Source organism: Colletotrichum siamense (genome assembly GCF_013390195.1).
Source record: "Colletotrichum siamense strain Cg363 chromosome Unknown KSG_Cg363_contig05, whole genome shotgun sequence".
NCBI classification, from domain to species: domain Eukaryota; kingdom Fungi; phylum Ascomycota; class Sordariomycetes; order Glomerellales; family Glomerellaceae; genus Colletotrichum; species Colletotrichum siamense.
The window spans coordinates 4,651,809-4,675,704 of NW_023501018.1; the positions used below are offsets into that span (position 1 = coordinate 4,651,809).

At 54.0% G+C, this 23,896-nt stretch overlaps 6 protein-coding genes across 6 annotated transcripts; 2 read left to right on the forward strand and 4 right to left on the reverse strand.

Moving 5' to 3' along the window:
• Positions 1–3,755: 3,755 nt before the first annotated feature.
• Positions 3,756–5,673, reverse strand: aurF-3 (Monooxygenase aurF; the record flags this gene model as incomplete). Its single annotated transcript, XM_036640650.1, has 7 exons — positions 3,756–4,754; positions 4,811–4,880; positions 4,932–5,214; positions 5,269–5,299; positions 5,361–5,389; positions 5,446–5,577; positions 5,640–5,673. The coding sequence occupies 7 exons, from the start codon at positions 5,671–5,673 to the stop codon at positions 3,756–3,758; spliced, it is 1,578 nt and encodes a 525-aa protein (XP_036494885.1).
• A 1,534-nt stretch (positions 5,674–7,207) lies between these two features.
• Positions 7,208–9,821, forward strand: Pla2g4f (Cytosolic phospholipase A2 zeta; the record flags this gene model as incomplete). The annotated part of the gene is made up of 2 exons (XM_036640651.1): positions 7,208–7,762; positions 7,830–9,821. The coding sequence occupies 2 exons, from the start codon at positions 7,208–7,210 to the stop codon at positions 9,819–9,821; spliced, it is 2,547 nt and encodes an 848-aa protein (XP_036494873.1).
• Positions 9,822–10,293: 472 nt separating this feature from the next.
• Positions 10,294–11,598, reverse strand: CGCS363_v008803 (54S ribosomal protein L3; the record flags this gene model as incomplete). Its single annotated transcript, XM_036640652.1, has 1 exon — positions 10,294–11,598. One exon carries the CDS (start codon positions 11,596–11,598, stop codon positions 10,294–10,296), a length of 1,305 nt encoding a protein of 434 aa, XP_036494838.1.
• Positions 11,599–12,107: 509 nt separating this feature from the next.
• Positions 12,108–12,645, forward strand: CGCS363_v008804 (uncharacterized protein; the record flags this gene model as incomplete). Its single annotated transcript, XM_036640653.1, has 4 exons — positions 12,108–12,110; positions 12,169–12,188; positions 12,298–12,480; positions 12,555–12,645. 4 exons carry the CDS (start codon positions 12,108–12,110, stop codon positions 12,643–12,645), a joined length of 297 nt encoding a protein of 98 aa, XP_036494870.1.
• Positions 12,646–15,175: 2,530 nt separating this feature from the next.
• On the reverse strand, positions 15,176–17,344 carry CGCS363_v008805 (uncharacterized protein; the record flags this gene model as incomplete). Its single annotated transcript, XM_036640654.1, has 2 exons — positions 15,176–15,769; positions 15,821–17,344. 2 exons carry the CDS (start codon positions 17,342–17,344, stop codon positions 15,176–15,178), a joined length of 2,118 nt encoding a protein of 705 aa, XP_036494871.1.
• A 4,308-nt stretch (positions 17,345–21,652) lies between these two features.
• Positions 21,653–23,521, reverse strand: naf1 (H/ACA ribonucleoprotein complex non-core subunit NAF1; the record flags this gene model as incomplete). The annotated part of the gene is made up of 1 exon (XM_036640655.1): positions 21,653–23,521. One exon carries the CDS (start codon positions 23,519–23,521, stop codon positions 21,653–21,655), a length of 1,869 nt encoding a protein of 622 aa, XP_036494794.1.
• Positions 23,522–23,896: the final 375 nt, after the last annotated feature.

The following is a 23,896-nucleotide window of genomic DNA, read 5'->3' on the forward strand; positions in this document are numbered from 1 at the left end:
ATATAAAAACTTAAGTAGAACTAAGACGTTAAATATCTAAGTTTTTATTATAATAAGGGGTTAAGTAAGATTAATATAATGTTTTAGATATATATATAATACTTTAACTAGTAGAGGTTAAACTTTAAGCTTTTATTAATAGATATTATATATAAAGTTAGTTCTAAATATAATAAAAAGAGGGAAGAGGTTTATAAATAATTTAAGTTAATTACTTTAATATACTGCTTTTTAAGGTTAATAATATAACCTTAGTATATTTAACTTTTAATACTACCTTCTGCTTTATCTTAAATAAGAGTAGTATAGTATATAAATAGGTATTTAAGTAACTAAAGGTTATAATTATTACTAAAAAAATTATACTACTAAAAGTAGTAATAACTAATTTTAATAAAGTACTTAAAAAGGTAATAAAAATAGTATTTCTAAGTATATAGTAGTAGTTATACGTTTAGTATATATTTAAAAATATAGTATTAAATATAAAAAATAAGTAGGATAGTATACTTAAGTTAGAGCTAGATAACTAAGCTAAAAACTAGCTTTCTATTAGACTTAGAATTACTAATAATCTTAGTATACCTTATATTAAGAATACTTTTAATTTGCTTAATTTAACTATAAATAAGTTTAGGGAAACTTTAGTTAATCCTATTAGCTAGAATTTTATAGCTAATATTACTAAGGATTTTAATAACTTAGCTACTAGCTATAAAGCTGAAAATCTTATACTTATTACTAACTTCCCTCTACTTAATAGTAATATTTATATTATTAACCTTCTAATTACTACCTAAAAACCTATTATTTTAATAACTTCTAACTTAAAGAAGATTAAGTAGTCCTTTAATAGTATTTTATAAACTTAAAAGGTGTATATCTATATATTAACTAAAGCTTTTTTTTTAAAATAATAATAAGCGCTTAAAAATATATTTAAGGAGACTTAGCTTTAAATTATTAACTACCTTACTATTATTTACTTTCTGTTTTACCTCTAGTTTACTAACTTTACTATTAAAAAATATTATAACTATAGCTTTAAAGCTACTTCTTATACTAAGTCTACTTATACTAAGTTAAAATCTTACTTTTATAACTACCTCTCTAACCTATTTAGTTTCTTTAATATAATTAGTAAGATAATTAAGATTAAAAAGGATACCTTTTATATATATATTAGTAATAAAAAATACTACTATAAAGTAGTATATATAAAAGAAGAGATACTATATTAGTTAGTTTAAAATATCTCCTTTAAAGGTCTTAATATAGTATATTAATAATAGTAAGCTATAAATACTATATATATTAATAACTCTTAAAATAAGAAACTTAATACTTATATAAGCTTATTTACTTACTAATAAGGTTTACTTTACTACTATAATATTCTTAACTATTTTAAAATAGTAAACTCTAATTACTATATTAAAAAAGAGGATTATAACTACTATTAATAGCTTAACTAAACCTTAATAAGTACTTTAATTCTCTATTTACTAAGATATATTTCTAATATATATTTTATAATTAGAGATTATAGCTTTATAAGTAGTAATATAAAAGCTTAACTTTAACGTTATTATATTTAAGTATAACTACTAATAAAATTACTTTTTACTTAATAATAATAATATATTTACTACTAACTTTTTATAATATTAATTTACTATACTAATATCTTTCCTTTATACTAATAATATATTTATAAAGTATAAACTCTCTATATTTAAAGTAACTTATATTAATATATTTATTATACTTATTTAGCTACTACTACTACTACTTATATAACTAAAAAAGAAAAAGAAGTCTATTATTAAAAAATAAGCTAAAAAAAGTAAGAAGTATATAAAGGATATAGTTAATTAGTAATTTAGCTAAATAAGCTAGTAGTTAGCTTAAACTTTCTAGAATTTTATATTAAACTAATACTTATTACTTCTATTACTACTATTAGCTCTAACTCTAATATTTTTTAAGTTTAACTAGTTTCTTATATATTTATAAGCTTTTTTACTACTTATATAGCTTTATTTTAAACTTCTACTATTTCCCTCTAATTAGTAGTAGTTTAAGTAGTTTTTAAGTTAATTAAGGTAGTAGTATAAATAATAGTATAAGTAGTATAAATAGTATAAATAGTATAAATAGTATAAATAGCTTTAGCGTTAGATTAATATATTAATATATAAATTTTCGCTCTATATCTTATAAAACTATATATTACTATATATAATAAATCTTTTAGTAGCTTATAGGGCTAGAGATTCACTTCGCTATATATAGTGTAGCACTAACGTAATAACTTACCTAAAAAAGCTTAAGTTAGTGCCGAATAGGGGATATGGGGGTGCCGAATAGAGCGCCTCCTCAACCATGATCCATGGGACGAAGAAACAGCAACACCAGCACCTGCGCCAGGGCCACCGTGGATTCACATTATGGATACCCAACTGAGAGTGGACTGTGGACACGGGATGCACCTGTGGACTGAGGTGCCCGGTGCAATTGAGATTCTGCTCGGGTGGAATGGAGACGCGGGAAATGGAAAACGTCGGCCATCGGTCACAGGTCACCATCATCTGCAGATATTCTGCTCTTTTTCGACCCGTCAACCGTCAACCCCATGCCCGCCAATGCCTTCAAGTTCCTCGCACAATTTTTTGACAAATTACCCGTCGTCTCAATGCGCCTCAGGCAGCCGCCCCAACACGAAGGGGACCTCTCTGGCATCGCGGGACGTACCTTTAAGCGAGAGCCGGCTCCCGGTCGGCGGTGGATCCGGGCTCCAGCTGGGCAGGAACGGGAAAATGTTGGTCCCGATGCACAAGCCACTTCCTGACACCGACCTGCAAGCTCAACCCCGGCTCCATTGGCTCCTCTGATATGCTGCAAGCTTCATTCACGTCAGGTCTTCACACCCCTTCATCTGCTTGGCCACTTTTACTTGCAGGAAACCCCCGTGTGCCTGCAGGAGCAGTCCCTGGATCGCGACCACACCAACAGAAGCCCTTCCGCCAGCTGCCAAGCCAGCCAACAAGCCAGCCCAGTCAAGCCTGCCTCTGCTTCCCGTCGGGGGTCTCCTCCCATCGGGACTTGCCAGTCAGTCGTGCCTCCAAAAATACCAACGCAGCACACCACGTCTGCCGAAGACTGATCCCCGCCGCTAGCTGCACGGAACGGCTCCCCAGTGCACCGATGCGCAGCCACTGTTAGCCATCCACATCATGGCCTTACACACCTATCACGCTGCCCATACGAAGGAACTGCAATCGTTGACACTTGCATGTACGAGGTAGTGCTGGCGACGACGTTTCCTGTTTCTCGCGACGGGAATGCTCCTCCATCTCACCAAATGGCGTGTCATTGGCCCAGCGGATCCTACGTCTCGAGACGATAGTGGCTGCTTCGTCTATGATTTGCGTACTCACGCAGCACACAAGTACATCGGTCCATTTGGTCCTGCAATCCCAAGTCGACAGGACAGACTGCAGGATCAAGCCAGATAAGAAACCTGATGCAAGTCTGGCAGCCCGCTTTGCCGTGTCTCGGGTCTCACTGTCTCGCCCAAACACCTTGCCGTTAGCCCGTCGACCGCATTGGCGCAAATCTGCCCGACAGACAAGAAGCAAACACGACCAAAAAAAAATTCAAGATATCTATTTGGTTGGTTGGCACGCTCGCAAACACCAATCAATCCCGCGCCATTTTGTTTCGCCCTGGCAAGCCGTTCTTTCAACTCTCGATCAAGCCGTCTTTTTCTTGTCTTTCTTTGGAAACATCTTGTCTCTATCCTCGTTGACTTTGATGATGGCCTCCCTTGCTCCCGGCCACGTCTTCCGCTTGCCCGTCTCGAAGAGGCGGTAGATATGCGGCGAATAAGCCCCCCACGCTACCAGGCGGTAGAACTCCCGGTCCTGCCACCAGAACTGCCACCCTTTCCAACCCCAGCCCAGGTACTCATACATACCGGTGCCTGCCATCTCGTGGACGAATCTGAACCACGGATACTGCTGGCCAGACCCGAGGGGCGCTCCGGCAAAGGCTCGAAACCTTTTCCAAGTCCACTTTTGATACGCTGCGGTGCTGCGGCGCATCTGCCCCGTGGACGGCAACGACGAGTTGCCCGCCCATACCTGTGCGATAGCCATGGCCTGGAGCTCGCGATATGATGCCGCATTGTCGCCGACAGTGCAGTAGCTCACGCAAGCGAGAGAATCCGGGTAGTCGATGGCAAAGATGTTTTGGTACAAATTCGGGAGGGGCGGGGCCTTCGGATCCGGGGCCGGGGTGTGGGACAGATCCGGCAGAAGTGAGAAATCCGGCCGGTACCCGGTAGCCGCGACGATGACGTCCACATCCTCGATGATCCTCCCGTCGTCCAGCTGGACGGACTTCGGTCCCACGATGCGCGTCACCCCCCGAACCGACTCGGCACGGCCTTCTCGGAGACGCGAGAATAGATCATCGTTGACCACAATGACGCTGAGGCTGAGTTTCAGACTGGGCGACGGCTCGAACCCCCAGCCTGGATCCTGCTCCCCGAGGATCATCGAATTCTTCTTGATGACAGACTCGGTAAGGAGACTAAATATACCCGGGAGGAAGTGCTCCAACCAGTGGCCGAAACGAGAAGTACGCCACGACATTACAGCATCCAGAGGGCCGTCTTGATTCATGCGAGGAATTATTTTCGCACCTCGTCTGTGTGACAGATATACTTTCGAGGCGTAGTCTGCGAGCTCCTGGTGATCGCATTAAATAAGTGATGTAGAATCAGCCGACCGGCGCGCACACTCACCACGACAGTGTCACAGGCAGTATTTCCAATGCCCATGACGACCACATTCTTGTCTTTGAGTCCCTCTGGCCTGTTCGTGATATTAGACACTTCCCAAAACTTTCAACCCGGGTCTACTTACCCTTTGTAGGCTTGAGAGTGCATGAATTTCCCCTCGAACTGGTCCAGATTCTCAATAACTGGATATACCGGCGTTGTCTCCGACCCACTAGCAAGCACAACTCTGTCAAACGGCCGCGGCGTCGCTTCGCCTTTGACGTGCACCACCCACTTGCCTTTCTCCTGGTTCCTGCGGATCAAGTCTACATCCGCGTTGAACACGATGTTATCGTAAAGCTCAAAGTTTTTGGCGTACATCTTGTAGTAGTCAGACCACTCTTGCGCCGAGATGTGTGCAGGATAGTCTACGCCGCCATTAGCTTCCGGGAGGCAGAACTGTCCAAGGCGAATGCACTTACGATCAGGAAATGGAAAATCGGACATGTACGACTGAAGACCCTCGTTAGCTGCGCGTCAATGCCAGGATGTGTTTTATTTCTTCGGCACTGACTATGAATTTGCTAATCTGCGACTTTGTCCCTGGACACGGTCAGCTTGATCGGCCTTGACATGTTGGAATTGTGGTCTGCACTTACACGCCATCGCCGAGGTGACGGACGGGTCGTCCGAGAACGTCCACAGGCCGCCCACATCAGACCGCTTCTCGAACAGCGTCACATCGAAGCCGACCTCGCGAAGCTCTTTCAGCGCAGAAAGACCTCCTGGTCCTGTTTGGCTCGGATATCAGTCCGGGCACGAGTCTTCTTTCCGGCTGGGGAGGACCACGCACCTGCGCCGATGACGGCAACCGTTCCTCGGGACATGGTGGGATTGGTATGTCACCACAAACGGGTTGATTTAGGGAACAGATGTATGTTGTGGCTGTCAGATTTGGATGCAGTTCGAACGACAACGTTAAAATAAAAGAAGACTCGTCGTCGGGGGATTTTAAGTATAAGCGTCAGCACTCGCTGTGGCAAGCCGGTGGGCGGCGACCGAGACTAGCTCATCCCGGGTATCTGGATAGGCACTCCCGTCGCTGAATTCAATGAAGTGAGGCTGCACACGCCAGAATCCGAGAGCAAAAAAATCGAACAGATTTGGACTGTCAGCCCATGGGTAACCACAACTAGCTGAAGCTTGACTATTCGGGTGTGAGAGCACTTGGGAGCGGGGTTGAAATCCAAGGCTGTCGTTGAGTTCTGATGCCTCCAACGTTACACGGCATGTCCAATACGCTTCGCTCTCCCCATTTAGCTGCATCTCGTTCTGGTCGCCGGAATTTTGTGCTTGACATTGATATTTAAGCTCGGGCTACTTGCAAACGCAGAAGTTAATCCCGCGGCGGCAACATTACCTGTAAATGGAAGCCTTGAGGCTACGTGAATGCGATACAAGAGCCATGGGCTTCAGAATATCCAGTGTGGTTTCTACAATTCAGCTATAATTCCGAGACTCATCTTTTTGAGCCGGTGAGAAGCTTGGGTCCGGTTCGTCCGATGAAGCAAATCGCCAGTTGGGCCACAGCTAAGATGGCAGCTCTTTGACATCCCGACTTGGCCCACGGTTAGGCCTTGGTTGACACACATAACAGAAGTCCGCTTGTTCTCCCCTATGATCACTTGCAAAGTCATCTGCAGATTCTGCGTGCTTCTACTGCATGGTAGACTCAGACACGCAGCGCGCCGTGACGATGACAGTTGAGGCCCGTCATCGTCACATGGCAGAAGGCGACAGGTCGCAGGCTCCACAAGCTGGGCCACAGCGGTGCGCAGCGGACGTTCAGGTCCACCAATGTAATTGGCGAATCAAGCCTTCCGGAGCATTCTCAACGGACGGTGGAGATTTCCCTGTCATAGCGCGAGACTTGCGCTGCACACGACGGACTCCCGGCGGGCACAGGTATCGTCTTAATCCCATCCGATCAATAGGTCCGCAACCTTCAAAACCCCCTTGCCTGTCCTTGCTTGCTTCTGATCCACCGATTTCAATCATGCCTCAATGATGTCAACAGCAGACCAGGGTCAGCAGAGAAGTTGTTGAGTTCACAGCCTCGCGCCTCGTCGCTGGCCGCGCGCCTTTTTCCAAAGGGGTTTTTTCATAATTCTCTCATTGCGAGGGAGTCTCCAAGAACAAAAACTCTTGATACCGAAGAAAACCATGAAAATCCCGCCGCAGCCGTAGAGCCCATTTCCACAGCTCTGGTATTGAACCAGCACGACACTCTCAACACCACACCAATCTTTTACCCCCCGCACCATTGCTGATCTCCAACCAACACCCACGACCGCCAGGGCCCGTCCGGCCAGTCATGTTCCAGACCTCCAGCCTCAACCCGACGAACCCAAAATCGCCAAGATGAGGTTATTCACAGCGTATTCCCGCCAACACGCCGCCGCCCTGCTCCTCCGTCGCGCACCCGTAGCGCCGTCGGCGACCGGCAAGATGAGGAGCTTTCACCACGTTACCCTCGGCCGCGTCAGGACACATGGCCTCCTCCCCCGCCGCAGGCCGACGCTGCAGTCGCGACAGTCGCAGCACGGCTTCTTCACGGCCAGCGACAAGGGCCCCGAGGGATCCGACAGCAACAGCAACAACGGCAAGAAAAAGGCAGCTACCACCTCTCTCCCCGTCGCCGTGCTCACCGGCGGGCTTTTTGTTTGGTGGCTGTATCCGTCTGACGACTTTCAGCGCCTATCGATCGCGCCGACGGACCAACAGAGCGCCGCCCCGCGCGGCGGCGCGCCGGAGCAGAAGAAGGCGAACGAGACGGCGTGGTACAACTTTGCGCTCAAGTTTGAGAACCTGTCCGATGCCACCGACGTCGAGTGGACCGCCGACAAGATTGTCGGGTTCATCCTCCCGGAATGGTCCAAGGGGGTCCCCGGCTACATCCGGAAACTCCAGAGAGAGGTGAGTAGTCGCCGGCGATGAGCCGGTCCGGGTTTTGAGTTGGGAAGAATGCTGATTTGTACCCAAGCTATCCATGTCACCCGGATCTTTGGCTGATGAGATTTGGCAAGAGGCTCATGATCCCTTCATCAATCCCGAGGTGCAATACAGCGCCCGGGTGAGAGTATCCAACGACCTCTGCGATGAGGAAAAGGAGTTCCTGTCGAGGAGAAAGAGGGTCACGACAATGGCCCTAGCCAAGTATCTCGACATTGACGAGAAGGACGTCCACCCCGAAGACGTCCCCACTATCGCTATGTGCGGCTCAGGCGGCGGGTTGAGAGCCCTCGTCGCCGGCACAGGATCCATGCTCGCTGCCGACGAGGACGGACTCTTCGACTGCGTTACTTACACCTCTGGGGTCAGCGGCTCATGCTGGCTACAGACGCTGTACCACTCGTCCATCTCACACGGCAGCCTCGGCCGCGTCCTACAGCACCTCAAGGCCCGGGCGGGCATACACATCGCCTACCCACCTGTCGCCTTCCAGACTCTCCTGTCTGCGCCGACGAGCAAATACCTCCTCAGCGGCATGGTCGAGAAGCTAAAGGGCGACCCTAACGCTGACTTTGGTCTCGTCGACGTTTACGGCTTGCTGTTGGCGGCAAGGTACCTCGTCCCCAGGGGCGACCTCGAAGTGAACGACCGGGACTTCAAGCTCTCCAACCAGAGGGAGTACATCAAGTACGGGCAGAACCCGCTGCCCATCTACACGGCCGTCCGTCACGAGATCCCCGACGTCGAAGTTGACGGCGCCGTAGGCGCCCCCGCCACCTCGGAGGCGGCCAAGGAGGTCGCGAAAAAGGAGGCCTGGTTCCAATGGTTCGAGATCACGCCCTACGAGTTCTTCTGCGAGGAGTTCTCCGCCGGCATCCCCACCTGGGCCATGGGCCGCCGCTTCGACAACGGCGTCGACGTGCCCCCCGAGGAGGGCTTCCACCTGCCCGAGACCCGCATGCCCTTCCTCCTCGGCGTCTTCGGCAGCGCCTTCTGCGCGACCCTCAGCCACTACTACCACGAGATCAGGCCCCTCGTCCAGAGCCTCACCGGTTTCGGCACCCTCGACGAGATGATCTACGGCTACAACGAGGACCTCAGCAAGGTCCACCCCATCGACCCCGGCACGGTCGCCAACTTCGCCTACGGCATGGAGGGCAAGCTGCCCAAGACCGCGCCCAAGAGCATCTTCGGCACCGAGTACATCCAGCTCATGGACGCCGGCATGTCCAACAACCTCCCCATCTACCCGCTCCTCCGCCCCGGCCGCGATGTCGACGTCCTCGTCGCCTTCGACGCCTCCGCCGACATCAAGACGGACAACTGGCTCGCCGTCGCCGACGGCTACGCCCGCCAGCGCGGCATCAAGGGCTGGCCCGTCGGCGTCGGCTGGCCGAAGGCAGACGAGTCCCCCAAGCAGGTCGACGACGAGCTCAAGAAGGCCGAGGCTGCCTCCTCCACAGAGGCGGACCGCAAGCTCCACGACGCCCAGCAGCACCAGATCGACCACCAGGCCGAGCACCCACACCCCACCCCGGACGAGGACACCGCCAAGGGCCAGGCCGCCAAGTTCACCCCGGGCGACCAGGAGTCCGGCGAGCTGGGCTACTGCACCGTCTGGGTCGGCACCACGCAAGAGCGGTCCTCGGAGCCGCCGCCGCCCTCCAAGGCCATCGACGAGCGCTCCTCGTGGCAGCTGATGGAGCCCGACGCCGGCATCGCCATCGTCTACCTGCCGTTCCTGGCTAACCCGAAAGTACCGGGGATCAACCCGGGCACGACGGACTACCTCAGCACGTGGAACTTTGTCTACACGCCTGAGCAGATCGACAATGTCGTCGCGTTGGCAAGGGCCAACTACGCCGAGGGGCGGGAGCAGATCCGCGGCACGGTAAGGGCGGTCTACGAGCGTAAGAGGAAGCTCAGGCTGGAGCGGGAGGAGAAGGCGAAGAAGGACAGGTATAGGAGGCTTGTGCAGAGGGGCATGGCGCACAAGTTGGGAGAGGGTGATCAGTTCAGTTGAGCAGCTTCGTCACTGGAGTTTTTAGTAAAGGGGGAGAGTTGATACCCGGGGGAAAGAGAGGGAGCTTTGTGTGATAAGGGGTGTACGTCGTTTGTAATATTGTCAGAATAGTCAGCTGTCTTAATGATCAGATTCACCTACTCTTCCAGTTCTTTGCGTCTTGTCTAATTCAGTGTGTTCACCTCTTCAACATCTTCAATCTGTGCAGTCTTGACTCAAAAGTCGCCCCGCTTCGAGGAGTGTGTCATTGTTTTTACAGATCTATTCATCTTACAGAGACATGCGTAACCTTTTTTCCACATGTCCTTGTTCAAAAATGTACACTGCCAGACGGCATTCGGTGTCCCGGTCATCACCCATCCGCCCCGCCAAGGCAGTCCTTCTCATCCTTCGTCCTCGTCCCATGGGCAATTACACATGATGCTTTTCGTCTACCGCTTCTCCCCCTCACACCCACGCTCTCTTCCTCTCTCTAAATAATCTCACCCATGTCAATATGCACAGGCTGCCACGGCTTCGCCCCCTCGACGAGCATATCACTCGGCACCCGCACGTTGTTGCCGGGGCTGTACAGGTACCACGATTTGAGCGCGTTCATGGACGCCTGCAGCCGCGCGTTGGTCAGGCTGGCGCCCGTTCCCTCGCCGAGCTTGTCGCGGCCGCTGTAGATGCCGACGACATACACGGGCGTCCTGCTCAGACGGCCCGTCTCGCTCTCGAGGCGCGCCACAGGCGGCTCGAAGCCCTCGCGCGCGCACAGCATGGCCAGCTCCCGCGTCGGCAGCTTGAAGCTGAAGAGCCGCTCGAGGTCGACCTTGCGGCTGAGCACGTGGGCGTCGACGAAGGAGCGCACGGCGTCGCGGCCGCAGTGCGCGTAGATGGCGCCCGTGACGGCCCGCACGAACGCCGCGTGCGCGTTGTTGCGGATGCGTATCCACCGCTCGCGGACGATGGTCGGGTCCTCGAGGAACTCCTCGGGGCTGCTGGACTTGGGCTCCTTCGGGGCCTCCACCCGCTTGGTGTGCACGGTGTCGCCGAACTCGTCGTCGAGGACGACACGCGAGGACACGCCGCGGCGCCACTTGAACTTGTCAAGGTGGTGGGCCTCCTTACGCTCGTAACCCCAGGCGCCCGTGATGCCGACGGTGGGGAGTTCCTGGGACCACTGCAGCAGGCCCGGGTCGACCTCGTCGCCCGGGTGGATGGTGTTCTCGACGCCCCAGCCGTGGGCGATGCGGTAGAGCGAGTCGGAGCCGGCGTAGGCGCGCATGGCCTCGAAGAGGATGGTCATGGGTAGACGGGGGTATTGGCAGACGAGACGCTCGGAGGTGTGGTAGTTGATGAGGGAGGCGCCGACGACGGCGAGGTTGACGTTGTTGAAGTTGGGGCTCGGGTCGGCCGAGGGGTCGACGAGGCAGCGGGCGAGGGTCTGCAGCGGTACCTTCTCGGGGAGGGAGAGACGGGCGTGGAGAGCGGCGAGCTTGGCCGAGGAGAGGGCCTTCTCGGGGAGTGGTGACGGGAAGGACAGCGGCTTGAGCTCCTGTTCGGGCGCTTCCTCGGGCGCTTCCTCGGGGACTTCTACTTCTTTTTCTTCTTCCGTGGCGGAGGGTCGTGTCCACGAGAATAGTGATCTTGCACCGCAGGTGCTGCTGCGGGCATTGTGGACGAGTTGCTGTGAGCTTCTAACGGAGATTGGCGTCAAGGACGGCGAGGCGTGTGTCCTGGCCTGGGCGTTGAGCAGCTGCCCGGTGCATCTTGATATCCTTAACCTCTTCATCGGGGAGTCCTTTTTTGGTGGGGAGAAGAGTTTTGCTGGTCGTTAACGGGACAAAAGAAAGGGAAAGTCGAGCAGTAATTCGATCAATGTCGAACTCGGTAATACGGAGGCCGAGCAATTGGGATTGCTGGGTGTTGATGGAGGGGGGTTCCGCACAGAGTAAAAGTTCCACGTCCCTTCGTTCGCAGCGCCGGTCTCCCGTCACGAAAAAGTTTCTAGACGTCTAATTGACTGGAGTCGTGTGAGCTCTATTCCCCCCCAATGCCAGGGTGAACCGTGCACGAGCCACGCAGTCGCCTTCACCTCAGCCCGTTGTGAGCCCGGAACATCTCGGGTCCGCGTCTCCGGGCGGTGGGAGCTCCACCGTGGAGGAACGGTCGAATAGCGTACCGCAGATTACAACGTCAAGTGCCCGGCTGTGTCGAAAAGCTACCAAACCTGTCGAGGCGGGAAAGCGATTGCCATCACCAGAACCACCCCCAACCTCTTCTCGTTGAAAAGCAGTCAAGATGGTAAGATTGACCCCTCATCTGATTGATCCTGACGCGCCAATTGCTAACTGCTGCACAGGGAGGCGGCCCCAAAGTTCCGTGAGTTATACCCCTCGAAAACCACAACCCACCCACGACCCGCGACCGACCGGAACCCCCCATCGAAATCGAGTCGAAGCTCTTGTCTAACATGTTGCGATTTGAAAAGTTACCCTAAGCACGTCTGGTCGCCGGCCGGTGGCTGGTACGCGCAGCCCGCGAACTGGAAGCTGAACACCGCCATCATCGGCACTGTCATGCTCGGCACCGTCGCCGTCATCTGGAGGATTAGCGCCGAGAAGGAGGTGCGCTACGTTATGCCTCGGGAGAACAGCTTCTTCCCCAGCAGATAGTACGTCTTTCGGCCATGTCGCAAGAGCAGGAGTTTCTGAATTGGGGATTGCGGACTAACAGAATGTGACACAGCTGGTCGAAGCAGTTGATCGAGTACGACAGAGAACAGGCCGCGAAGAAGGAGAAGGAGTCGGCGCAGTCACAAGCTATCCAGAACTCATAAACGAGATGGGACGGGGAAAATTGTACTTGTAAATATGGTACTCAACGAATTGAGGGCCGTGTAATTGCGGCGATTGCGAACAATGCCACGGGAAGACCTTGCGTGTTATCGACGGACCCGCCGGCCAGCTTTTCTCGGACGAAACGCATCTGCAAAAACGAAGGGAGACAATAGCGCAACGCGGCTTTTTCGGACGTGTACATCGATTTCGCCTCCGGCTGTGCTGTAGCGTGCTCCGCCGAAGCCGACCTGCGTCGACATGGACGCCCAATCTAACCTATAGCAGTGGCCGAATTGCGTTGACCGAGATGCTGTTATTGTAGAAGGATAATCAGATGTTTCAGGCCATGACAATATACGGTTTGACCACTTGAGATTGCTGGAGAGCGTGCGTCCACAATCACATGCCCAGATTGAGCTTGTCCTCGACCAGCTCATGACAACTGGAAGGCAACAATAGAAGACAGTTTCAGATCGGCCACACCATGCCCACTGAGTTGAGCATTTGCCTGCTCTGATTGATAGAGGATACCTTATGAAAGCCGTCCGAAGAACTGTCACAATCGGCCATTATCGACATGTCAGTAATGTATACCCATCAGCAGAGCTGCAAATCTGGCACAACCTGGATGAGTAAGAGGTCGAAAGTCAGCGACCACTATTAAAGACACACTAAAGCCACGGCAAGAGAATGTTGGTCATAAACAGCTCTCGTGTATGACAATCTCCTTATTAGTTCCCACGCAAATTGTAGGTGGTATCCTTGATCCAACGAACTGCCTGTGTGCCACCAATCAACCTTCTACTGGTGGAACATCTAAACCATGAGCCAGCTGGAGTCAAAAACCTTCAGCTAACCGCGACAACACACTACCTAATGTCCATTGTGGTTGCCACAGACGAGCTGCATCATTGCAATTGAGCTGATTAGTTTCTGCGGTTGTGAACAGTCTTTAAATACGTATGATCACAGGCAACGATAGCTGTGCAAGGTCTCAGGGCCGGCTCATAGGCCTTCTATAGAACTTGCTAGACGACGAGTCTTGCTCTCACCCCTATGTACCCTCCTCCGTCGACGTTACAGTTCACGCCGTGATGGATCTACACATCACAACAATGTAGGCTCTGATCATCAGCGGATAAAAGGTTATTTCGCGGGGCTAAGTGAGAGACGGCGACTTTTGCAAAAGTACCGTTAGGATGCCCTGAAGGAGACCACCATTGCGAACAACCGGTACTGCTGAAGTCTGTTGATTAGCACTTTGCAGGTTGAGTGTATGAAATCCCATGTCTGCTTCTCGACACCTCCTTGCCGTTTTGTGCGTGACTTGGCGCATTCGAAGCTGGTGCTTGCAAGAGGGTTTACTATCCGGGCAGATGAGATCGACAGTGGCCATCAGTGCCTCGACGTTGGCGACCGCAGGGAGTGCATGGCTTGATAGATAGCTACACGTGGAAAAAGTGTGCTTGCCTGTATGGGTTTCAACCCAACTCAAGCGGTCTCATTGTAGCTCACTCGTGATTTTGAAGACACAGCGCAGGGCCTCCGCAAAAGGACTGTCTCAAGTTAACCCAACATGTTTGTTCTGTTCATGTACACTGTTCGACGGCTCTGACTAGTACGCTCTCAAGCTAGAACGCAGCTTGAAGAACCTGCTCCCCGTAATTACAATTATCCTCGGCCTTGTACAATTAGATTCAAAAGGTCACATTGCGACTCAAAGCATTTCAGAGTATGGCATCTCATTGTCTACCTATCTTGCTCGACACAAGAAGCAGCTCTAGCCCTAGTAAATCGAGGGAGGGAACATGCAACAACACGATTTCCCCCTCCATCCGCCCGCATCGCGGTGCGTTCAACCTGCCCCCCTCCCATGCCCCCGTGTCAAATTACACAAAGGCATCCAAAAAAAGAAGGGGACCAACGCAGCCCGCGCATGGAAAATTCCACCCCTAACAGTCGCCAGCTTGCGACGACCACCAGCCACCAGAGCTGCAAGAAAATCAAGAACGAGAAGGAGGTTTGAAAAAACAACAACAAAGAGTGGCGCAATATACATTAAGCACTAGGCGCTTCCTTTTCCCAGCACTCTGTTTTCGCCAGCATTCGCGGTCTGGCGTTGAATCGAGTCCGGGCACGGTATATGAATCGAAAGAAGTTTTTAAACGGGTGTCTGAAGGAGTGACAAGAAGTGTAGAAGAAAAGAAGTCGCGGGGCCCTGTCGTTGGGCGCTCGCAAAGGGTGTATCAAAAGTTGGTGTCGTAAGAGAGTGACTCGAAAGGTATAAAACAACGCGTTGGTGTCGTCTTTGTTCCCATCGTCGGATTCGTCGTGAGAGTCCGGTCGGGGAAGAAGAAAACAGCATCTTCCCAAATTCTTTTTTGTTGATTCGCAGAAACGCCGTACTGTCCAGAATGCATAGCAGACCCCAGTCTATCGCCAAACGTGAAAGATGAATCCCCAGTCTTTGTGCCAAAAGACGTTATATACGCAGGGAATCAGTGTACATGAACGGTGCTTTTGTGGCACTTAGGCGGCTTGGCCAGGGGGAGGGGACTGGCTAAGGGGAGGAGGGGCTTGGCCAGGGACGGGCTTGCGGCCGACAGGGCCCATGGGAGGGCCAGGAGGGCCTGGGGGACCCATTCGGCTTGGCTGGGGAATCTTGCTAGGTCCCGGAGGGCTTTGCTTGCGAGCGTGTCCTCCCGGGCTCTGAGGTCTTTGTCCAGGAGGTCCTTGGAATCGGGGACCGGGCGACTGAGGGCGACCGCCAGGTCCCATTGGGCCGTTACCGGCCGGAGACTGGGGACGGCCACCGGCAGTTCTGGGGCGCGCAGGCGACTCGGGACGGGGGTAAGGGGGTCCGCCGTGGGGACCACCCTGGGGCGTCATCGGGCGCTGACCGGGAGGGTAGTTAGGACCAGGGCCGCGAGGAGGACCGTTAGGACCGGGTCCTCGAGGGTGACCGTTGGGGCCGGGACCGCGAGGAGGGCCATTGGGGCCATTGGGGCCATTGGGACCAGGGCCACGGGGAGGTCCCTGAGGCCTAGGCTTGACCGGACGAGTAGACAAGCAGGTGCGCGGTACAACACCCTGCTGGGATCTATCCAAGCGAATGCAGAGCGCCTGAGAATGTGTTAGTGTGATTCTTGTAAAGCGGAATGTACTGAAACTTACCCATCCATCATCGTACTCGTGCAAGAGACGCACAAGGCCGCCAGCTCTCAATTCCATCTCATCCTCGAGAGTAGGCTTGAAGTCAAGTTGGATGCGGTGAACAGTCGTGTTGGCAGGTCCACCAGCGGCGGCGATAGCAGCAGATCCAGTGGAGCCGCTGGACTGGTGACCAGGGCCAGCGGAGTTGGCGCTGAACTCGGTACCAGAAGGGCTGGCGGGGACGGTAGACAGGGGCGCGGGGGCGGGGATGGTAAGATCGAGGGCCTTGGGACCATCCTTGCGGGTGGAAGCCTTGCGAGTGAGGGCTCCGGCTGCAACTGCGCCACCGGCAACAGCGGCGGCACCAGCGGCACCAGCAGCCATCGTGGCTCCGTTGATAGAACTAGTGGTGGGGGAAGGAGGCTCGCTGACGGCAGTACCAATGGGAACGTCGGCGGCGACTGAAGGCAGGGGCTTCTCGTTGAGGCTCATGTTGCTTACGGACTCCTCCTTGATGGTGCCGTTGATTCTCTCCGCCCCAGATCCGAAGGGGTTGACGGGGTTTGCGTTCTGGCCAGTGACGGGTCTCTCCCAAGCACTCTGGCCAGGAGCGCGGGCGCCGAGAGCACCAGCAGCAGCGGCGGGAGCCATGTTTCCGTTGACATTACTCTGACGCTTGTCGGCAGGGTTCAAGTTGGGCAGGAACTGAGTGACGGGTCGGAGGCTGACGCGGGGAGCGCGGGTGTTGTTGCCGCTAGTGACAGCGGCGGCAGTTCCAAAGGCACCAGTCTTCTCATCCTCATCAGCCAGGCGCTGCTGCTCCAACTGCTTCTTGCGACGGTTGAAAAGGAAGAAGACGAGGAGGAAGACAACCAGAACACCAGCCAAAACACCAATGGCAATACCAGCCTTTGCGGCACCACTAGGCTCACTGGCAGACTTGTCGCTGATGGCGGTGGAAGTTGCAGAAGCACTGGACACGGCAGTGATTTCGTTGGCGGTGGCCGCTGATCTGGTCGAGCGGGCAAGAGTGGGCGCGTCAGTCGCAATGGCCAGAGTCGAGGGGATGCTCTCGGTGACGGACTCCTCGATGGCGGAGGGGAGAGTGCTCGTGGCAGAGTCGCTTGTGGTGGTAGAGGACGAGGCATCGGGGGTCACGAGGATGGCGCCGCCGGCTCTTTGGATAGTAGTGCCCGAGTCGGCTGTGGTAGTAGTAGACTTAGAGCGGGTGGGAAGGGCAGAGGGCGCGACGATGAGCTTCGTAGAGGAGGTGCTTGAGGCAGCGACGGCGCCGTCGGTGACGGTCTGGTAGATGGTACGAACAACAGTTGAACGACCTTGCCTGTTAGCCCGGCGCGTAGTAGTCGTGTCATCGTCATCGTCTTGACGCTTGATTTTGTCATTACCTCCATTCTTGGTAGTGTTTTCACTGTCGTCATCATCGGAACCGAAAGGGTTCAAGTTCTTGAAACTGTTTCCAACATCGTTCCAGAAATCGGGATTGCGAGGCAGATGCCTGTGAGCAGCACGGTGGTGGTGAGCCATTGTGTAAAGCTGAGGTCGTGTCGTGGCCGAGCGGATCGAGGTCAAGTAATTCAATAGGCCCAGCCAGCAGTCGTCGTGATAAGAATGAAGGTGATGAATGTTTCGGTAGTCGAATCGTCAATGTCGTGGTTCGTGGGTCAGAGGGGTATCTGGAATATCTCTGAGGAATACTGGCGTGGGCGGGAGAGGCTGATGATGGGTATGCTCTTAGGCGACGTGTGCCAGATGAATCGTGATCGTCAAAAGAATGAACGGGCTGTAAACAGGTCCAGCCAGGGAGTCGCGGTGCTCAGATCTGTCGTGGACGGGTTGTGAGAGAGAGTGTCTTGGTCTCGAAGATTTTTGTTGTTTTGGTTTCGAGGACGTGGTGCCGTTTTGTGTGGTGTGCGATTTTTGAGAACGAATGTAAAGCGGCGCTGGGCCGGGAAAGAGAGTAATGTGAGAGGTGGATGAGGGGAGAAAGGTTGAAGATCTCGCTACCAGCTCACAGGCGATGGACAACACACACAAGAGTCAGTGTTAATGACAATGAGTTGTCATCCAGACGAGACGGAAGACGTCGTGTGGAGGGAAAGAACGGATGAATCTGCACCAGTCACTCTTTGCAAGCTGCAGGAGAAGACGACCCTGTTGGCGGTTGCGTCTGGCAGCGGCAGAGAGAACAGTCCCGGTGAGTGCAGTTCGGACGGGATGGGATGGGATGGGACGGACAGAAAGAAGAGGGACGAAAGTGGGAAAGGGCGCGAGAAGAAGGGGACGGGGAAGTCGAGGTTGCAGTCAGTGCATGCGCATCCTGGACGAGTGGACGAGGACCCAAGCAACGTTGGACGGAGAGACAAGGATGACAGCCCAATGTGAGTGGGAGCGAGTGCGTGTGTGCGTGTTGACGGGGGTGTTGGCGGGTGTGACTGGTCGTGACTTTGGACGACGATCCCTGCGCAGCGAGTCGCCCATTGGCCGCGTTCCTGGCACTTGTTTCCCTCTTTTTTTCTGCCCACCTCACCTTCAGGCAGTTGCGACTTCCTGTCTTGCACTCAGCACTCAGCACTCAGCACTCAGGTTGGTTCCTGCCGCTGGCCCACCGATGGAAATGGGATGGCACTTGCAGGAAAGCGCGGCCGTGCGGTACGGCATGGCTTGTGTCGCCTGCAGTTTTTGCCGTGTTAGCGGCTTCTGGGGGTCGCAGTGGTCGTCGCTGGTGTCCCTTGGCGACGGAGGCCACTCTTTTGGATTTCTGCTAGGGGGCTCGGATCACATTTTGCACAATTCAACAATGGGAACAAACAAACAACTGCGGCTGGGTTAAAAAAAAATGCAACGGCGCATTCAACGGCCATTCGACAATGCATCTGATCCGCGAAGCCACGCGCCGAGTCAGCGTTCCACCTTTGGGCTGTTTCTGGGGCATCTCCCTGCGCCTTCAGGGAACATGACAACTCTGCACAAGCACAAACCAAACATTTCGCGATAGTGTCATGGTTTCCATTGCACCCTGTGTCATCGCCGGTTCCCTCAATGCCAGCGGTACGGTCGCATTCAATCATCGCCGGTCCTGATCAGCCCTCTGCCCCCTCCGAGTCCCCAGAGACTTGCACAACTCGCTCGCTCGTCGAATTCCCGCAACTCGGCCCTGCTCCAAGCCTAAAACCATCCACACCGGCGCCCATCTTCATCAGCGCCCTGCACGGTCCGCGCTAGCCAGGGGTCCCCAGCTCCATCCTGTCAGGTACCGGTGTTGTCTGATTGGCCCTCACGCCTCTGTGTGGTTCCACTGCGCATCCCACAGGATAGACGAAATTGTTTGCTCAGGGTTCGCCTGATGTTGGTCCAATCACGTCACACGGTGCGCAACCAGGAAAGACCGTTTGGCCGGCCCGAGCTCCAATCCGCAGCCCCCAAATCCCAAATCCCAACTCTCCTGCCGCCTGCTTCTCGTCATCACCAACCAGGGCCCAGGGGCCACAATCCTGCCGTACCTGCGTCCGCAAAATGCTGTGCCACTGCCTGTGGCCAACTGGCCATGCAGGCACACGCACCTGTGACCTCTGGAGGGGTTCACTTGATGGTGTCGCCAACGACTCGGCGACGTCTACTCACTGCAACCGCCGACTCCCCTTTTCCTTGCTTCACAGGCATCCAATGGGCGACATTAGCCTAACCGACCACATGCTCCCTCTCCTCTTTGGGTTCCTTCGAGAAGAGCGGGAGGCTGCTTATGCTTCTCAAGCTTCAGGCAGGCCACTACCTCATGGCCGTCTACGACTGAAAGAGTAAAGCCAAAAATCGCATCAAAATAGCCTGGTCCGAGGTCATCACTATGGTCATTATCGCATTCTCCCTCCAGTCGCAGCTTGGAAAGGCCGGCGTTCTTGGTGAGGCTCAATCTGCCCATCATCATCTCGACATTCGGCCCGCAGCCTTCTAGAGAGTTAGCCACAGCTCCCCGCCGCCGGTCGGTCATCAGACACACATGTCTCACTTGACAGCGACAATACCGCCGAAACACCATTCCTTCCAAAGGGTCCGGGGAGGAGACAAGAAGCAATCATGCCCTTCAAAATGGCATGACATCTTCTGTGCTTTGCAGCCAGCTCCTCTTCCTCTCGATCCGCCTGCGTTTGCTTCGGGTCGGAGGCCTGACAAAGATGCATCTACACCCAGACTATCGGCTCAGTCAGTGCCCGGCAGCCAGTGCGACGAAAATGGGCATCCAAGGACGTCTGCTTGCCTCGCCCTGCTTATCTCTCATACGAGACAGGTCAGGCCACGTTATGCCGACTTGAGTTTCTGCTCTCGAGCATGCTCGGACACTATCCATACCCTATCTCACGTCTAGCAATCACCATAATCGCTCACCGTTCGATTTTCATGGCGTTGTGCTTGCTTCTTCCGCCCGAACCTAGCGCACAAAACTCCCGCTGTCCGAGACGACACAAGATGGGAAATAAGAAAGCGACGGGGGAAATCTCCCGGGGAAGAGTAAACGGCGCCGTCTAGCGCACTGGGAAACCTTCTGAAACAGCCGTCTCCTCCGCCCGAGCCGTGGTTCAGTGGTTCCCCTCATCGCAGATTGTGCGATGGGGGCCATGATCTGCCAACAGACTCCCAATTCCCGCCAAGCCGTTCCATTCCCCACCACTACCGAGATGAAGCCTCCTCCGGCCTTCCTCCGCACATGGAACCCAGCCTTGCCCGCGATCCATGCCACGACACGCGGAATGGGAGGGAACAGAAAATCTACGAGCAAGATTAAAGTCGACGTACCCTGTCCCCCGGGTGCATGAAAAACACCGCATCGGCGCATGGTTTTGGCAGGCAACCAACGTCAACAACGAAATTCGCCAATGGAGCCCTCCGTCCTTACGCGGGAGCGCCTGTGGACACCGCAATCACGTCAAACACGCGTTCCAACCGGGGCCACCGTCGCATTCGTGACCAAGGTCAACATTGCCAAAATGCAAAGTTCAAGCTCCTGGGGCTCAGCGTCGTAGATCTGCGCTGCCCTCATCTTACTCATTTCTGGGTAAATGACGAAAACAAAGAAACGTTCCCAACCAACCAAGTTTGAGCCTGGGTCGCCGTCTCAGTTCTCAGACGATCATGTTTCTGCCCGGCTACTTGGATATATCGACCGCTAATTCGGGATCGTCGGCCCTATGTATGCAGCTTGGCCCGTTTGTCGCGTCTACGATCTCCGACCGACCTGAGCGAATCTCCCTTGCATCAGCTGCCGGCGTTCGATAGTTGAGATGCACCCGCACCTGCACCAGAACATTCATGATCGTCCAGAACATGATATCTCTGCAGCATCAGTCTCGATGGGTGCAAGCGTTCAGCACCGTTGCCAGCTTCACCGGAGATGTAACAGGATCACCAGGCCCGACGAGCTTTAACTTTAAATAACTCGTGTCTTGTCTCTCTAGTCCGTGGCTGAAATCTGTCTCGTCTCGCATTGTTTGCGGTCTCAGGTCTAATTATTACATGCAATTGCTTTTTTAAGGTCCTGGCTTGAATTTCGTCTAGACCGACAAGCAGAAGGGGCCAAGCAGGCAGCTAACCCAAGCCACCCGACACTTTGATGCCCCCTGGCTTCATTCGCCATAATCCGAGCCATAACGGCCTTTCAGTTGTCCCAACAGGTGACTGCGTCACCGTCAGTCACACACCAAGATAGGACTGCTTCCACGTTCTGCTATCTTCCATCTAAACCAACAGCACCGCCGGGTACCCTGCATGAGATCGCGCATCGGCGTCTGCGAGGCGATGCAGCCACCCATCTCAAATTAGACCTCCCTCTCCTTATCTGATTCATCGCGGAGGAGGCTGCGCGCCCCATTGATGCGGTGGCTGTTGCGGTGGTTGCTGCTGGTTCTGTTGCGGCTGCTGCTGCGCTTGCTGACCGTTCTGCGCCTGGTTCTGTTGCATCTGTCCCAGCAGGGCCGCGAAGAAGGCAGGGTTGATGTACGCTCCCGCCGCCGGATTCTGCCCCGTCTGTCCGCCCTGCGCCGGCCAACCGGGCGGAGGCGGCGGAACGGCCGGGAATCCTTGACCGCCCGGTTGAGGAGGCATGCCCGGGAACGGGAAGTTGAAAGTCGGTGCCGCGGGGGCCGGCGCAGACTGCTGCTGCGGCTGTTGAGGCTGCTGGTAGTTGTTGTTACCGCTCCATTGTCCCTGTGATTGCTGCTCCTGGTGCCGTTGCTGCGGCATGGAGTACCCGTCTCTGCCCTCGCGCTGTCCGAACCCACCGCGTCCGCCGCGTCCACGACCTCTGCCCCTATCACCACGTCCCCTGAAGTCTCCCCGTCCGCCTCTGCGCCCGCCAAACCTGCCGGGCTCGGGCTCCTGACTGAACGTCTGCTGCATGGGCGGCACCTGCCCGAACCCAGGCGGCCTCGTGAGCGGCTTGTACGGCCCGTCGTCCTCGTCGTCGTAGTTCAGCCCACCGTCGCTCGGCCCGGCGCTGACCTCGTTCCGCAGCGGGTGCGGCTCCCTCGCGCCGCCCCCTCTCGCGGGCCTCTCCCCGCCTCCGTTCCTCGCCCGCGCGTCCTTCTTCTTCTGCTTCGCCTGCCTCTTATGCTCCGCCTCCTTCTCGTCGTCCGAGAACTCCATCTCGTCCTCCGCCACCTCCTCGTCGTGGATGTTACTCGCGTCCGACCCCTTCAGGTTCTTCAACGGCTCGGTGAAGACAAACGTCGCGTGCGCCACGGGGTAGTACACCTTCGTGCCGACCTCCAGCCCGGCCTCCTTGATCTCCTCCGCGCTGCCGAACATGACGGTGTACATCGGCTGCAGCACCTTGCCGATGGTCTCCCACACGGCGCCGAAGACCTTGCGGTCCTCCGTGCACAGCGCCGACCCGGAGTCGAGCACCTGGTACTCGCCGGGCGTGAAGGCGCGCACGACCATGATGTTGTCGACGACCTGGTCGACGGCGCCGAGCGCCTCGATCTTGTCGTCGGCCGTGAGCGTGAGATCGGGCTTGGGCACCGCGTCGGGCGCGACCTCGTTCTTGGTGCGCAGGTGCGCGCCGCCGCCGGCCTTACCGGCGGCGTCGGGCCCGCCCTCGTCGTCGGAGCCGCCCTCCATCTCCATGAGCATGCGCGCCGTCTCCTCGACGCCGAGGAGCTGGTAGCCCTCGCCGGACTCGGAGTCGTCGTCTGAGGAGGAGTCGGAGCTGGAGGACTCGGAGGAGGATTCGTAGGGGGAGGAGTCGATTTCCCATTCGGGGTGCTCGGCTTCTTGGCCCTCGGGGGCAGCGGCGGTTTCTTGGTCTGCGGATGTGGTTGTGGTATTGGGCTGCTCCGTTGAGGCGGCAGCTGTGGGGGCAGGCTGGACCGCGGGCGTTGTGTCGAGGCCGTTGATCATGGCTTCCAAAGCGTCGGTGAGGGAAGGGGGCTCGGCGGCGTCGATGTTCATGGCTTCGGGGTCGTTTGTCTCTGAGCGCTGCACATGGGGAGGAAGCTGAGGTTCACTTGTGGTAGGTTCCGTTGCCTCGGCAGGCGTCTCTTCCATCTTTGTGTCTTCATTCTGCTCCGTCTTGGTCTCGGCGGGCTTGTTGTTCTCCTCGATGTTGGCGTCCTCGAAGCTTGCAGCCGCGGCGAGAACGTCGGGGGGCAGAGGAGGCAGAGTCTCGTTGGGTTTCGCGAACCCCAGGCCGGGGATCTGGAAGCCTGACATTGCGAATTTTCACGACTATTCAAACTGTTTAAGATAAACAGAAGCAATCGTGTGAGTATGAGGTAGTCGAAGAAAAAGTCGAGGTATTGAGGTGTCGGAGACCAAGCAGACCCTGAAAGGCAGCGCAAAAAGAAATCGAGTCTTTGGGGGACGAGCAGTGAAATTTTAGCGGGGCGATAACGATAAAAAAATTAAATTGGAGACATGGCTGGCGCTAACGCTCGGTCTGCGACTGCCGCCCCACCTTCACCGAGCTCACCTCGACTCGAAAAGGTCACCTGGTTTCGTTCCTTCCTCCCCTCGACGACATCTCACCACGCGCGCTTCGCAAGCCTGCCCAACTCTGTTCAGGCGCGAGCGACAGCAGCAAATTGC